The sequence below is a fragment of the Bombina bombina genome, chromosome 3 (genome assembly GCF_027579735.1).
Source record: "Bombina bombina isolate aBomBom1 chromosome 3, aBomBom1.pri, whole genome shotgun sequence".
NCBI classification, from domain to species: domain Eukaryota; kingdom Metazoa; phylum Chordata; class Amphibia; order Anura; family Bombinatoridae; genus Bombina; species Bombina bombina.
Window position 1 is genome coordinate 159,555,208 of NC_069501.1, and position 17,189 is coordinate 159,572,396.

At 39.0% G+C, this 17,189-nt stretch overlaps 1 protein-coding gene across 1 annotated transcript in view; it reads left to right on the forward strand.

Annotated features, from left to right (window-relative positions):
* Positions 1 to 17,189, forward strand: part of ROBO2 (roundabout guidance receptor 2) — a 637,624-nt gene that overhangs the window by 573,087 nt on the left and 47,348 nt on the right. The window contains exons 19-20 of the mRNA XM_053706022.1: positions 444 to 486; positions 3,017 to 3,144. Of these exons, the coding sequence (XP_053561997.1) occupies positions 444 to 486; positions 3,017 to 3,144 (171 nt within the window). The remainder of the gene's footprint in view (positions 1 to 443; positions 487 to 3,016; positions 3,145 to 17,189) is intronic.

Sequence of the window (17,189 nt, forward strand, 5' to 3'; positions counted from 1 at the left end):
TATATATATGTGTATGTATATATATATATATATATACATACACACACACACATTCCAAATAGCACCCTCTCACTAATATAGCAATTGTCTCTGGATTTAAATCAGTCTCAAATTTTAATGCATGATATTTATATGCCTAAGACAACAAAACATCACACTTGAGAGTGCTTTAAATCCAAAGTGTGCATATATTTTTGGACTTTGCATATGTGTGTGTATATATATATATATATACACACACACACACTTTAAAATAGTATTTGGAAATAAAACTTGAAAATATTTAAGGTGATTAGAATGTTAGAATCTTATATCATAGTAAATAATATTATTTTGTTTGCACAATTAAGATAACAGAAAATTAAAATGAGAAATTATTTAATGACTTAAGTAAATTATTAAAAACATTAATAACTGTTTCTTTTTTTTCATGAATCGTAAAGTAACTTTCCAAAGAGGAGATGGAGGGTTAATGAGCAATGGAAGGTATGCTTACTGTTCAGCTATATATTTTAGGTTAAAGAAGGAAAGAATACTGACAAAGATAGTCAACTCCATTGAATATTATAGTAAGCTACAGTGAATGTGGTGATCTATCTAGTTCACTCATGCCCTCTCTCCCTTATGCCTTTGAAATAAAAAATAGACATAAACATCACCAGCAATGTGTTCATTTGTTACCAGGATGTTTATTGCATTAATTAGATATTAGCAAATGAAGTTGATGTTGTCTAAAAATCCTTATTGGTTCCTTCTAAATTGCGGTGAGTGAGAACAATTACTTCTAATCGATCACAAAATAAATGATTCATGAATGATAAATTGTCTGTAGATTGATAGAACTAGATTTCCCTTCTTTGCTTACTCAATTGAAATTGATAAAACTTGATAACATACCAATATATTCTCATTTACATTCTCTTTGCCAATATGGAGATAGTAATTAGACCTGGGTAATAACTACCAATCTCTTAATTAATCAATATTTAGAAAAAAAAGGAGATTAAGCCTAATGAGTGCTAGTAAATGTTGCAAGGAGAGTGTCTGTATTTTATTGCTGTTGCCTTGGAAACACATGTTTCTCATAGGGATTGTGAGTGAAGGGATCTATTGGAAAATGGCAGTCATTATTAATGCCACTTTTTATTTAAACAAGCTCAACATATTTTTCCTACTTTAAAGACTACATTTTAAATAACACTTGCTATCATATTATTATGCCCATAGCCTCCAAAATATTTATATATCTATACTATAATCGTGTTTGTAATGTGTGCGTCGGTGTCGCTAGTTGCGCACGCATCCTTAAAGGAATGCTGGCAGCATGAGGCAGCCAACAGAATGGTGGATTCTTTCATCACCCTGCCATTTTCGGAATTCACTGGGATGCAGTGAAGGCAAACGGAGCATTACAAAAAAGAAAGAAAGAATCGCAATAAGTAATAAAAAACAACTAACCGCCCGCAAAATAAGTATTTTTTATAAATAACCTCCTGTACGTTAAGAAAACAATAACTTACCGCCTGCACGAAGTTTTAAGAAAAAAAATACCCAATAAATGTATTAACCCCCAAATCCACCAACCACAACATCGCAAATTACCTAATACATCTATTAACCCCTAATCCGCCAACCCCAACAATGCATTAAATCTTATTTACCTATTAACTCCTAAACCACCAACCCCCACAATGCAAAAAACTAATTTAATGACTAAGCCCCCTAATCTAACACCCCCTAAATTAACCCCTTAATTACATAAAAAACTACATTACAATTAAAATAAAATACAAAAATTATTTTACAAAATTATAAAAAATAAAAAAGTCTAACATTACAAACAATATTAAACAACACTATCCAAAATAAAATAAAAAAATTAAACCTAATCCCTATGAAAATAAAAAAGCCCCCCCAAAATAAAAACACCCCCTAGTCTAATACTAAACTACCAATAGCCCTTAAAAGGGTTTTTTGTGGGGCATTGCCCTAAATAAATCACCTCTTTTACATTAAAAATAAAGAATGTCCCCCATAACAGTAAAACCCCCCACCCACCCAACCGCCCAAAATAAAAAACTTAACACTAATAATCCTAAACTACCCATTTCCCCTAAAGGGGCATTTGTACGGGCATTGCCCTTAAAAGGGCATTCCGCTCTTTTTCACTGCCATTAAAAGGGCATTCAGCTCTTTTTGAAATTGCCCAATGAACCCTAATCTAAAAAAACAACCCCCCCCAAAAAAAACACTAAAGCCCCATATAGGTACTCATAGTTTCAAAAGTCTGGCGGAGAAGGTTTTCTTCCAGGCGGGTCCACCATCTTCATCCACAGAGAAGGCGGTGTGGAACTGAGATCCGGAATGGACTTCCCAGATGTGGCGATCCTGGCCAGTGGTCATCTATGGCGGCAGTCCTCGGCGGTGGTGGTCCTCGCCGGCATGGAGGCTTCTCTTCATCCGATGATCAAACATCCAATAAGATTTCAGTAGCTCTCATCCTATTTAAAAACTTAGCCAATAGGATGAGAGCTACTGAGATCTTATTGGCTGATTTGAACAACCAAAAGGATTTCAGTAGCTCTAATCCTATTGACTGTTTTAAAAAATTCAGCCAATAGGAATGCAAGGTACCCCAAATTGTTTGCGGTATCTTGCATTCAAAATTCAGTATACGATGGACATCGGATGAAGAAGAGCCTCCATTCTACCAAAGACCACCGCCGAGGACCGTCGCCGCAAAGGACCTGCGCAGCTGCAACAGATGACCACCACCGAGGATCACCACATCTGGGAAAACCGCTGTGGATGAAGATGATGGACACGCCTAGAAGACCTTCTCCGCCAGACTTCTGAAACCGTGAGTACCTATTTGGGGCTTTATTTTATTTGTAACCAGGAGAAATAGAACTAAATATTTGCATCAAACCATCTGCATACACTTGTAACCAATTATGAGCAGTTTTGAACATATTATAATAGACTAACTTATTCTTATTTATTTTTCCTACTTTAGTCGGCCAGGACTTTTGAATTCAAGTGACCCTAGCTATCCTTGGCTTGCAGACTCATGGCCAGCGTCCAGCATGCCAGTTAACAACAGCAACAATGGACCCAATGATCTTGTTAATTTTGGCTGTGGAGGTTTGTGATTTAGATTAAATCAAAGTTCACAGTTGTTTGGGCATTTTGGTGGTTCTTAAATATGTTGATTATCTTGTCATAGAAAAGAGGGGTCAAAGTTTTTTAGAGTTGCTCAGCACTGTACAATCTCCACTTACATGGCTGGCTAACTCAATTTATAAATTGAATTAATTGTATTAATTGAATAATAATATCTAATTTTATATAAAAAAAGTTACATAAAACTATCCAAAGATATAATATGTTGTGAAAAAGTATTTTTCCCCTTCCTGATTTCCTATGTCTGCCTTTCTATCTATCTACCCTATTATTTCTAACATATCCAGAATTAATATATGATGATGCTTTTAGTGGTATCTTAATATTGCCTTTAGAAAGTTGGCCAGGACAATAAAAACAAATTCCTTTGAAAGTCAGTCCTATCAATACTGTCGTTAAAATGTTGAGCTCCACATTCTCATATGAATTTAGATCTTGTCACTCATTATATTAATGATTCTCCACATTACTGGTCACCTATCTTTAGACATGTTAGTAATATCATTGTGGTTAGAGTTCTGGATAAGATTAGGGTTGCAGCTAGGATTTGGGTTAGGGCTGAGATACGTTTAAGGCTAAAGTATCATTTGGCATCCTAGAGGTTAACAAGGTTTGTCATTTGTGGTACCAATGTCACCCTCAACAACATTGATGCAAGGCAACATATATAAAGTCACTAGTTAAGTTGTGGCCCTGAAAAAAGTTACAGCTTCAACATTGTCTCAGCTATGATATTGTGGATAGGATTACATTCTGTCATTTAACCATGACTAAAGACACATGCTGCTAATTGCTTTAAACTTTAATATTGTAAGGGAGTTTGTTCAGAAGGAGAATTCCTCATTCTTTTTTTTTTCACATTGTTCTTGAAGTACATCATAATATTATGGTTTATAAGATACTATAATCACATTCTACATAACTCAGAACTAGATGTGATATTACTGCTTAGCTTTCATAGAGCATTATTTCTAAGAAAATTGAACATAACTCTTGGTTATTTGTTTAATTCAATTTTCATTACTTTAATTTAATAAACCATAAAATAATTCCAAGCTTCAGTTCCAGCTCTGATGAAGTTGGGAGATACAAATTAACAAATAATTTAAGTTAAATTGTGTATAAACTCTCATTATGTTTAATTGCACAAATTACAGTGCTGTGCTAAATTCCATAACAACATGTTTATGCCTATGAGAGAATATCTTTTCAGATACTGTAAAAGAAACAACTACAGGCTCTGTGTTAATAATTGAATTTCCAGTAACTAATGCCTGTCATTGCAAATGTAACTGGATTTTTTTTTACAAATATAGTTGAAAATGTGTGAAAGCAATCATGGCATATAAACAGAATTTCATAAGAATTAAAGGAACATGCAACTGTAAAGTGTTCTTTGCTGTAATGTATTCCCAAAACGTCATTTACTTGCTGGAGTTTGTTAAATTATTTACTCTTATAGGGGTAGAATTATTAAATGCCAGGCAGACATAATTTGCTGTAGTGAATCATGTCTGCCCAACATTGCTAAATGCAGACAGCAATGCCTCCCCCTGCACATTCGCGTCCCATAGGCTGCTAGCAGGGGGTGTCAATCATCCTGATCAGACATGGTGGCGGACAAGTTAAGGAGCTTTTTAATTTCAGTTTCAGATGAGCCAGAAACTTTGGGCGGAGACAGCAGCATCCGCTGCTTGTTAAATATAGCCCATATTCTTTACCTTTATTTTGTCATTATAAATTGCGGTTTTTCTTTCCTAAGATATGGTGAGTCCACGGCTTGAGTAATTACTATTGGGAATATCACTGATTGCCAGCAGGAGGAGGCAAAGAGCACCACAGTTAAACTGCTAAGTATCACTCCCTTACCCAGAACCCCTAGTCATTCTCTTTGCCTTCAGTGCATGGAGGAGGTAAAGTTTAGGTGTCTGAAGAAAAATTTTGATTTCATCTACAAGCAAGTTTTGGGGTATAGTCGCATTCCATGTCATTCCTTGCAGTCGGGTAGTGGTGACTTTAAAGCATTTAGGAACTTGTAAAGAGGTACTTACTGTGTTTTCCTAACAATTGCTGCCCTAGTTTAGAAAGCCAGAGTTGGCTACTCTGTTCTTTCTTTTTTAAAGGTCTCTGTGAAGAACTGTGTCTTCTCATACCTTGTAACTGTCTACATGCCAACAGCGGAGCAGGTAAGTGCTTTTTCTTCCAGTTAGGGAGACCAAGCACTTAACAAATTAAAAGACATTGCTTTTTTATTGGGACATAGATAATCCTGTTGTATGGGTTACACTGGGGCATGAAGCAGGCACTGTAGCATGTGTGAGACTAACATTTAAACTCTTTTAAAAAGAAAGGGTAAAATGTTTTTATTAGGCTTTATTTTCTGACATATATTTACGTGATAAAACAATATAAGTTTAAACTGAAAGTAAGACTGAATTTTCTATTTCAGCAGCTTATTCATTTCCCCTTTGCTTTAAAATAAAATGATGCAGCATTTTAAACTGTCAAGTTTAAAAAACGGATATTTCTGTTACTCAGTGTACCAGGAAGCTATTTTTAGTGCCTCTCTGTGTAGCGGCAGTAATTTAAGCTCGGCAGTTGTGGTCACATGACCGGCTTTACTTCATAACGTTTCGTAGAAAAAAAGTTGTTTTTCTCCATTTCTGGTGGATCCGGTCTTAATTGGTAGCGGTAAGGCACCTCAGTAATTGAGGTGTGGGGTTGCCTGAGGGGTAGTTTAGAAGTTTATTTGATGTTGAAGTTTTTTCTTAACTTTCCTCCCATAATTTTAGTTGGGGATCGATCCTAATTTGGAATAAAATTTAAAGTGTAATTTTTCCTTGGCTTATTTTAATTGAATATTAAAATCTTTGAAACTTATCTGTATAAGTTTATTTACTGTTTCATAACATGTCTGATATGGAGCAAGAGCCTGCTCTCATGAATTCATGCTTATTATGTTTAAATGCACAAATTGCAGCTCCTATGCAATTTTGTTCTTCATGTGTCAAGAAAACCTTGCAAAATAAAGGTAACATTGTTGAGCCTAATGTCTCTCAGGTTGATGTTGTTAAAATAATATCTCAGCTTTCTCCTGCTACGTCCCAAGCCTCAATGGTGTCACATGCAGTGTCCTGCAGTTCCTCTATTACTCCTAGAGGAGTTTTTTTTAAAAGCAGAAATTGCTGCCCAGGTATCTTCAGCGGGATCTGCCATTCCCAGATTACAGGGAAAACGCAAGAAGAAATCTAGAGATTCAGAAAGTAAAGTGCCTGTCCTCAGTTCTGCTTTCCAAGTTGCCCTTTCTCATAAGTCTGATGATGAGGATACACCGGGACTTTCTGAGGGTGAAATCTCAGATTTGGACAGTATAATTCCTTCTTCTGAGACTGAGGTGGTATCCTTCAGATTTAAGCTTGAACACCTTTGTGTATTGTTAAAGGAGGTTTTAGCTACTTTAGATGACTCTGATACCCCTGTCGTTGTCACTCCTAAGAAATCTAGTAAAATTAATAGTTTCTTTGATAACCCTTCCACTTTGGAGGTTTTTCCTGTGCCAGACCTTGCTAGGGAAATTATCTCACAGGAATGGGAGAAACCAGGGGTGTACTTTTCCCCATCTCCCATTTTTAAGAAAATGTTTCCTGTCTCGAACTCCATTAAAGACTCTTGGTATACTGTACCCAAATTTGAAGGGCCCATTTGCACTCTGGCTAAGAGAACCACTATTCCTATTGAAGATAGCTGCTCTTTTAAGGATCCGATGGACAAGAAGCTAGAGGCTTATTTGAAAAAGATTTATGTTCATCAAGGTCTCCAATGGCAACCTGTGGTGTGTATTGCCACGGTGACTAGTGTGGCATCTTATTGGTTCGATGTCTTGTCTGATTCTCTTCAAGTAGAGACTTCCTTGGATGAAATTCAGGATAGGATTAAAGCTCTTAAATTGGCCAATTCCTTTATGGCAAATGCCATTTTACAGGTTGTTAGACTAGGAACTAAAACTTCTAGTTTCACCAGTTCTATTGCAGGAACAGGGTCTCGGGTTTTACTCCAATCTATTTGTAGTTCCCAAAAAAGAGGGAACTTTCCATCCCATTCTAGACCTGAAGTGTCTAAACAAGTTTCTCAAAGTTCCATCCTTCAAGATGGAGACTATACACTCCATTCTTCCTTTAGTACAAGAGAGTCAGTTCATGACAACCATAGACCTAAAGGATGCATATCTTCATATTTCTATTTACAGGGATCATCACAGATTCCTGAGATTTGCCTTTCTGGACAAACATTTCCAGTTCATGGCCTTTCCATTTGCTCTAGCCACGGCTGCCAGAATTTTTTCAAAGGTTCTGGGGGCCCTTTTGGCAGTGATCCGTTCTTGTTGAATTGCTGTGGCACCCTACCTGGACAACATTTGGTTCAGGCGCCACCTTTTCAACAAGCAAAATCTCACACAGAGATTTTGTTGTCTTTTCTTCATTCCCACGGATGGAATGTGAATCTGGAAAAAAGCTCCCTTTCCCCTGCTACAAGAGTAGAGTTCTTAGGGATCATAATAGATTCTCTATTGATAAAGATTTTTCTGACAGAGGTCATAAAAACAAAATAATTTCCTCTTGCCTCTCTCTTCAGGCTTCTGCTCATCCTTCAGTGGCTCAATGTATGGAGGTAATCAGTCTGATGGTGGCTTCCATGGACATTATTCCTTTTTGCTCTATTCCATTTGAGAGCTCTCCAGTTATGCATGCTCAGACAATGGAATGGCAACCATGTGGATCTATCTCAGAGAATACAGTTAGATCAGTCATCAAGAGATTCTCTCCCATAGATTTCTCAGGAACATCTGTCTCAGGGCACATGCTTTCGGAGACCTTCCTTGGTGATCTTTACCATGGACGCCAGCCTGCTGGGCTGGGAAGCAGTCTGGAACTTGTTAAAAGCTCAGGGCCTTTGGGGGGCGGAGCTTGTCCGTGCCGGAACATGGCCACTCAGTGATAGAGCTCCAGGCTGAACGACTCTTAACCTTCCTGTAAGAGCTGGAAACGGACCTTGCAGAGTGTTATATTTTGTCACTTGGAGTCTGGGGAAGCTGTGGGACATTGCAGAGAGTGAGATGGCATGAACCCAGGTCTCTGTAAGATAAAACCACCTGTGCACTTATCATCACAGGGGCTGTTGCCATTTTGCCACGGTATATAGACCGACTAATTCAGATGCAGCTCATATAGTTATTGTAGCCATGCTGAAAAGAAACAGACATAACGCTGTGCAGATATTCAGCCTAACTACCGGTCCAGACAAAGGCACCCCAGTATAGAACTTGCTTGCGACGAATGGCTAACTACGCAGTAACAAAAAGCATATTGTAGAGTGGAGCGGCCATGCTTTCAGCAGCAACGGAAGGGTGAGATTCAGTATGCTTTTTCACAGCAGCAATGCTCATTCCCAACCTAACCTCCACATGAAACTCACCCTCATCCCAGCTTGTATGTAATCGTACCATCCCATAAGCCAATGTACATCATATAATTGCTGAATAGGCACATAACCCACAGATGCAGGAGCTACAGCTCTTATATGGAAAAGCAATAGCAATCCTACTGGGCCCCACAGACGTTCCTTTGGGTCAATCTGCATACATCTCAAAAGCCTAATACAAGCTTTCTAAACGGGCACTCAACATTAAATACATTCACTGTGCTGGACTGTATAACACAATTGCTGAGGAGGCGTTCTGTGAGTTTAAAATGGCGTCTAAAAAAGGCACTAAAATGGACAAAAATAATAAACAAGCTGCCCTACCTATATCAGTGAGCAGCTTTTTGGCACTAATGAGAACCCTACTCTGGAACGTGATGGCAGGGGCAATTTACAACCCTTATCAGGAGCAGTACAACAACATGCTGCCCCGGTAGATCATATGACACAATTGAAAGCTGATATAGCCAACCTCCCTTCCAAATCTGATTTTGACTCCTTGAAAAATCTAATTAAATCAGAACTTACAACTATAAGAAAGGAAATCTCTGAAATTGGATACAGAGTTGAAGATTTGGAGGACACACAAGAAACACTGAACTCATTGGCTGACTCAATTACAACACAAACCAATATACATGAGGTTAAACTATCGGCCCTACAAGACAAGATAGATGATTTAGACAACAGAAATAGCAGAAACAACTTAAGGATCTGAGGCATACCGGAGAAGATTGCTAATGCTGACTTAGAAACATATATTCAAGATCTGTTTTGTCATCTGAAGAAGGATCAGTAGGCCCCAAAACCCACAGATGCAGGAGCTACAGTTCTTATATGGAAAAGCAATAGCAATCCTACTGGGCCCCACAGACGTTCCTTTGGGTCAATCTGCATACATCCCAAAAGCCTAATACAAGCTTTCTAAAGGGGCACTCAAAATTAAATACATTCACTGTGCTGAACTGTATAACACAATTGCTGAGGAGGCGTTCTGTGAGTTTAAAATTGCTTCTAAAAAAAGGTATAAAATGGACAAAAATAATAAACAAGCTGCCCTACCTATATCAGTGAGCAGCTTTTTTGGCACTAATGAGAACCCTACTCTGGTACAACGTGATGGTGGGGGCAATATACAACCCTTATCAGGAGCAGTACAACAACATGCTGCCCCAGTAGATCTTATGACACAATTGAAAGCTGATATAGCCAACCTCCCTTCCAAATCTGATTTTGACTCCCTGAAAAATCTAATTAAGTCAGAACTTACAACTATAAGAAAGGAAATCTCTGAAATTGGATACAGAGTTTAAGATTTGGAGGACACAGAAGAAACACTGAACTCATTGACTGACTCAATTACAACACAAACCAATATACATGAGGTTAAACTATCGGCCCTACAAGACAAGATAGATGATTTAGACAACAGATATCGCAGAAACAACTTAAGTATCCGAGGCATACCGGAGAAGATTGCTAACGCTGATTTAGAAACATATATTCAAGATCTGTTTTGTCATCTGAAGAAGGATCAACAGGCCCCCGAAAGTGGAACTCGACAGGGTTCATAGGGCCCTTCAGCCTCCTCCCCCAGATAAAGCCCCACCAAGGGACGTGATATTAAGATTCCTCAGATATTAAGGATAAAGAAGACGTATGGACACTAGCCCGTCAACTAAGGAACATCACATATCTTGACCACCACCTCCAAGTCTTTATGGACCTGAACCCAAATACATTGCAAAGAAGAAGGGAAGTTGCCTTTATAACCAGAGTGCTCAAGGACAGAAAGATAAGATACAGATGGGGGTACACCTTTAGCTTGGTGGTCACACATGACGGAAGTGTATTCACCTACAAAGAACCCCAGGACCTTGAAGTTCTCTCTAAGGGTTTAAATATTTCTTTTAATGTCCCTACAGAATTTGACTCTCAGGGGAATAGGGAGGCTGGAGAGGCCTTGGATTCCAGACCATTGCAAGGAAAACACCGCTGGCAGGTGGTAAACACCAGCAAGTGCAAAAAGACAAAAATACCAACTACCTACTTACAGCAAAATCAAAAGGTCACTTCTCTCTGCTTATCCTCCTTGATCTGCAGCCTTTGACACTGTTGACCACCCTCTCTTCGGCATATGTGACATAGCCCTCTCGTGGTTCTCTTCCTACCTGTCCAACCATACCTTTAGTGTAGCCTTCTCTGGGGCCTCCTCTGCCCCGTCACCACTTTCTGTCGGAGTACCGCAAGGCTCTGTCCTCGGTCCCCTTCTCTTCTCAATCTACACGTCATCACTAGGTTCACTAATAAAGTCCCACGGTTTACAATATCATTTGTATGCCGATGACACCCAAATCTACTTCTCTGCACCAGATCCACTCTCTCATTCTCTCCCGCCTCGATTACTGCAACTCTGTCCTCTCTGGTCTCCCCACCTATCACCTAGCTCCTTTACAATCCATAATGAATGCCTCTGCCAGACTCATCTTCCTTACACGTCGCTCTTCATCTGCTGCACCTCTCTGCCAATCCCTTCAATGGCTTCCTCTTGCCTCTAGGATCAAGCACAAAATTCTCATTCTGACATACAAAGCCCTCAACTGCACTGCTCCCCCCTATATCTCAGACCTTGTCTCCAGATACTCTCCCTCCCGTCCCCTTTGCTCTGCTCACGACCTCCTACTCTCCTCCTCTCTTGTCACCTCATCACACTTCCGTTTACAGGACTTCTCCAGACTGGCTCCCATCTTGTGAAACTCTCTGCCTCGCTGCACAAGACTCTCTTCTAGTTTTAAAAGCTTCAAGTGCTCCCTAAAGACTCTACTGTTCGGGGATGCATACAACCTATGCTAACCTTTCTTTATACCAGTTCCTCTCCTCCATTGCTATCCCCTGAACCCCCTTACCATGTAAGCCTAAGAGTCCAGCTGTTTGTTGATCACCTTCTCAAGAGCTGACTACAACAGTGCAACTCTTGGCAGGGCCCTCTACCAATTTGATCCCTATAATTGTTTTGCTGTACTCCGCCTATGTTGGCGCTCTACAAATAACTGATAATAATAATAAATCTTCTTTAGATGATGCAATGGTTTCTACCGCACAAGAGACATGAAGCTGAACGTAAAAGGATGAGATTGTGCCAATCTTTAAAATGTTTATGATATATGGAAACAGTTGGGTGGTGATGAATATGTTAGTATAATTACATGAATGGGAAATGTTTATATTTTATGCTTTAACAGAGGTTAAATTCATTAATATGAACAAGGGTAATGACGTTGTTTTGCATCCCTCCTAATTTATGGCATTGAGTCATTTTTTTGTTCTTATAGATTGTTTTATAGTTGTTAAATGTTTTTTTATATGTTAATGTTTGTTATAAAAAACTGCATATGCCGACATACCAACTTTTTAAGTACCAGATTAAGAGAGAGCACATGACGTATCATGGGGTTTATGTCACACATATAATTCAAGAGAGTTTATCTTATTGCCAGTACTGTATTCTGCACAACACATGGAATCTATAGATAAACAGAAGGGCATAACCTTCCTCACGGTTAATGCAAAGGGCCTCAATAGCCCTTTTAAAATGAATACAGCTATGAGAGATTTCAATGAACAAAAAGGTGACGTGATTTTCTTACAGGAGACGCACTTCTTACAGAATAGAGAGCCACACATGTTTAGATATAAATCCGGGTACTCTTTTTATGCCTTTAACATTGCTAAAAAGGGAGGAGTGGGTATACTGTTTAGAAAGGGGGTGTCATTCCAGGTTCATAAATGTATAAAAGATAAATTGGACAGATTCCTCATACTAGTGGGTACCTTATTTCACAAGCAAATGACATTGGTCAACGCATATGCACTGAACACAAAGCAGGATATCTTCCTTAAAACTTTGACCAATGCAATATTAGACATTGTAAAGGGCTCCTTAATAGTGTGCGATGATCTCAACTGTACTTTGGACCCCACAATGGACAATTACACAGGGACAACATCTACTTCTCACGCAGTTATTCATAGGCTCAAAAAACACCTTAGAGATATGGCTCTGCATGATGTTTGGAGGATACTAAATAGGAAGGTGAAAGATTATACATTTTACTCACACCCACATGCCAGATACTCGAGGATAGACTACATTCTAACAGACGTTACTAGTTTAGCTTGGGTAAAGTCCTGCAAGATACTTCCCACAACATGGACAGATAATTCCCTAGTTAGCTGCAATATGCGATGGGATACAAGAGATAGAACTAGTTACGTATGGAGACTGGAAGATAGACTCTTAGATGACCCCTTATATGCAGAAAAAATAGAGAAAGCTTTACATGATTTCTTTCAGTTTAACTCAGATGCCGAGGTGGACGCTAGATATCGCTGGGGTGCACACAAAGCTGTTATTAGGGGGGAACTAAAGAGTATGAGGGCACATCAATTAAAACAACAAAGGGCTTATTTAAACTCGGTGCTAAATAAAATAGAAGACCTAAAGAGAGTTCATAAACGGGATCCACGAGACATTCACACATTGGACCTCTTAACGGATTATAAGAGTAAACTTAACATGATTTTTGATAAGGAATGTAAAATCACTGCACTTAAATTAAAACAACAGCGCTATGAGGGTCAAAATAAATGTAGTAAGTTATTTTCTAGGAAGTTGAAACGTAAAACAAATAAAACTTACATATTAAAGGTTAAGGACTCGGGGGGGGGGAGGGAGAGCGCATCATCTGCGCATATCGCTGAGGCATTCCGTGCATATTATGAAAAACTATATAACTTGCGAGAGTCTCCACCAGAGAACATTGATGCATTTTTAGATCAACTGGTGCTCCCGGATATAGGGGAGGAAGAAAGGGCTCGCCTTAACGAACCTTTCAATATGAATGGAGTAAAAAGCATAATTAGGGACCTGCCAAATGAGAAAGCCCTGGACCCCGACGGCTTCACGACTTACTATTTTAAAAAATATATAGACATTCTTTCACCCCACATGCTAGGTTTATTTCAAAATCATCAGAAAAAAACTCTTTTCTGGAGGAATCCCTAGCGGCACACATTGTGGTGCTCCCTAAACCAGGAAAGAAAGCAGACAGAGTAGAAAACTTCAGGCCCATATCCTTACTTAATAATGATATTAAAATATACGCTAAATTACTGGCCAAAAGGTTGAATTCTATCATTCCACAGATAATAAATAACGATCAAGTAGGGTTTGTAATTGGCAGAGAAGCAAGGGACAACATGGTGAGAGCTATTGACCTTATAGATTATGCGGTATCACGGGATGTCCCACTGGTCCTGATAGCCACAGACGTGGAAAAAGCTTTTAACCGCGTCCGGTGGAGATTTTTGAGGGAAGTGTTGGAGAGATTTGAAATAGGGACCTTATTTATAGCAAAAATAATGACATTATATAGCTCCCCCTCTGCACGGGTACGGGTGAATGATGTACTGTCCCAACCTTTCCTGATCAGCAATGGCACGAGACAGGGGTGCCCTCTGTCCCCTCTGCTGTTTGCCTGTGCAGTAGAAGCCCTGGCAGTGACAATTAGGAATGACACAAGTATTAAGGGAATTCAGATTAGAGAAAAGGACTATAAAATTATGTTGTATACAGATGACATCTTATTTACTCTCACGGACCCACTCACATCTCTACCACATATACTACAACACTTGAAAAATTTTCAACTCGCATCAAACTTTTTGATTAATAAAACAAAATCAGAAATTCTCAATGTCTCTCTTGCACCAACCCGCCTTAATCAACTAAAAGAGTCTTGCCCTTTTAAATGGCAGGAGAAAGCTTTAAAATATCTAGGGATCCTACTCACAAAAAAACCCACAAGACTTATTTCAGATCAACTACATTCCCTTGCAGAGACAAATAATAGCTGACCTCTCTTCGAGATCCTTACAGACTTTCTGGTTGGGGAGAATAAATATTTTCAAAATTAATGTTCTACCACGTATATTATACGTCTTACAGGCCCTACCTATTCCCTTGCCACTAAACTTCCTCTCATCCCTGCAGTCAAAAGTTTTAGATTTCATCTGGGACAAAAAAAATGCTAGAATAAATAAACGTATTATGTGTACTCCACTGCTGAGCGGTGGGTTGAGAGTACCTGATCTGGTGAAATACAGATATGCTACCTATCTACAAAGAATCCTAGACTGGTTCTATAATTTTCAAAATAAGGTTTGGGTACAATTAGAGCATGAGATGTTGAATATTAAAAACCTGGGAGCCAAGTGTTGGACTAGCCTGGGCTATACGAACAGGGACAGTAGTCTTCACTTGTTGTGCTCCGAGACTTTTAGAGTTTGGAGCAATATATTATCAAAGTTCCCATATATATCTTCCAAACATTCCCGCCTGACTCCTTTATCTGAAAAAGTAGATTTTACCGCGGGTTCACGCTGCTCACATTACACCTCTAACATGACAAATAGAACTTTGCAGGTGTTTCAACTGGGAAATAAACAAGCTTAACGCACAAGGGGGGAATTGGTGGAAGAGGGACTGCTGATGTTTAAGGACTGGTTATTTCATCATCAATGCGTTTCCTTTATTTTTAGACATTGTGACAGGAAAAATCTAATCAGACCATTGACTCAATTTGAAAACATGTGTACCTCCCCAAAACCAATAGGTCACTCTTTATCCCTACTATATAAAATTTTACAGATACAACCTCTGGGTCATGTCCCATACTATTTAGAGAGATGGAACAATGAACTTGGTGTGGATATTAACCAGGGGGAGGCAAAAAGGGTTTTTTATAATATCGCAAAATCTTCTGTGTCGGCTAATTTGACTGAATTAAACCTCAAAATACTCCATAGGTGGTATATGACCCCAGTTAGAATACACAAGCTCTTTCACACACAGACTAATGTTTGCTGGCGGTGCGGTTTAGAAAGAGGTACCATGGCCCACATATGGTGGTCGTGTAATAGTATAGCTCAATTATGGGAATGTATAGCTACAGAGTCCTCCAAGGTATTGGGTAGACCTGTGTTACCAGACCCTAAAATATGGCTATTTTTACAATATCCTAAAAAATTTACAACAGTACAAAAAAAATAAAAAAAAAATGCTATGTATTTTAAGTAACAGTATGAAAAATCTTTTAGCCCAGAAATGGAAGTCTCGAAATGTACCAGATGTGGCACAGTGGATACACAAATGTAACGTATGGAAGAATATCACTATATGAGGGTTAGACGCACGGACCTGTACGCACAGATGTTCTTAATGTGGGGGATTTGAGAATCAGGGTCGAGATAGTGGCGAAAACACACAACTATAAACAATTTAGAAAGGGGTTCTGTGAGACTCGCTGATAACATGTGTTGGTATTGGGTAGTGCGTAATGTGCTCTCTCTATAGAATGTTTAATCTGGCTTGCAGTTATGTTTTCAAAATGTTTTAAAAATGTTATATATGTTAAAAATATATATATACAAAATGAAATCCAACATCCTTACCAAGGGAGTCTTCACAATTGTAATTCTTACATGAAAACCATATTTAATATGTATGTGATGACCATTGAATGTATGTGTGAACTATGTCTTTATTTTGGATATCCAATAAAATAAATTAAAAAAAAAAAAAATCAGGGCCTTTAGGCTTGGGAGGAGTCTGCTCTTCCCATCAACATCTTGGAGTTGAGGGCGATTTACAATGCTCTATTGGCTTGGCCTCAGTTGTCCTCAGCCCAGTTTATCAGGTTCCAGTTAGACAACATAACCTCTGTAGCTTACATCAATCACCAGGGAGGAACTTAGTGTTTCTTAGCAATTAAGGAGGTTACTCGGATTCTTCAGTGGGCAGAGACCAACAATTGCTGTCTATCTGCCATCCACATTACAGGAGTAGACAACTGGAAAGCTGGTTTTCTGAAAAGACAGACTTTTCATCCTGGGGAGTGAGAACTCCATCCGGAGGTGTTTTCCAGCTTAGTCCTCAAATGGGGGGTGCTGGAGTTAGATCTGATAGAGTCCCATCAAACCGCCAAGCTTCCAAAGTATGGTTCAAGGTCAAGAGATCTGCAGGCCATTCTGATAGATGCTCTGGCGGTTCCCTGGGATTTCAGGTTGGCATACCTGTTTCCTCCATTTGCTCTCCTTCCATGAGTCATTGCTCATATCCAACAGGAGAGGTGTCAGTTATTCTAATAGCCACTGCGTGGCCTTGCAGGATCTGGTTTGCAGACCTAGTGGAGATGTCATCTCTCCTACTTTGGAGACCTCTGAGGAAGTGCCTCCTGATTCAGGGTCCCTTCCTTCATCGAAATCTTGTTTCTCTGAAGCTGGCTTAATTCTGTCTAAGCTTGTGTTTTCTGAGTCACTCATTGAGACCGAGCCTGTTACTGTTAGAAATATTTACCATAAGATATGGCATAAATATCTTTATTGGTGTGAATCCAAGGGCTACTCTTGGAGTAAAATTAGAATTCCTAGAATTTTATCTTTTCTTCAGGAAGACCTAGAGAAGGGAT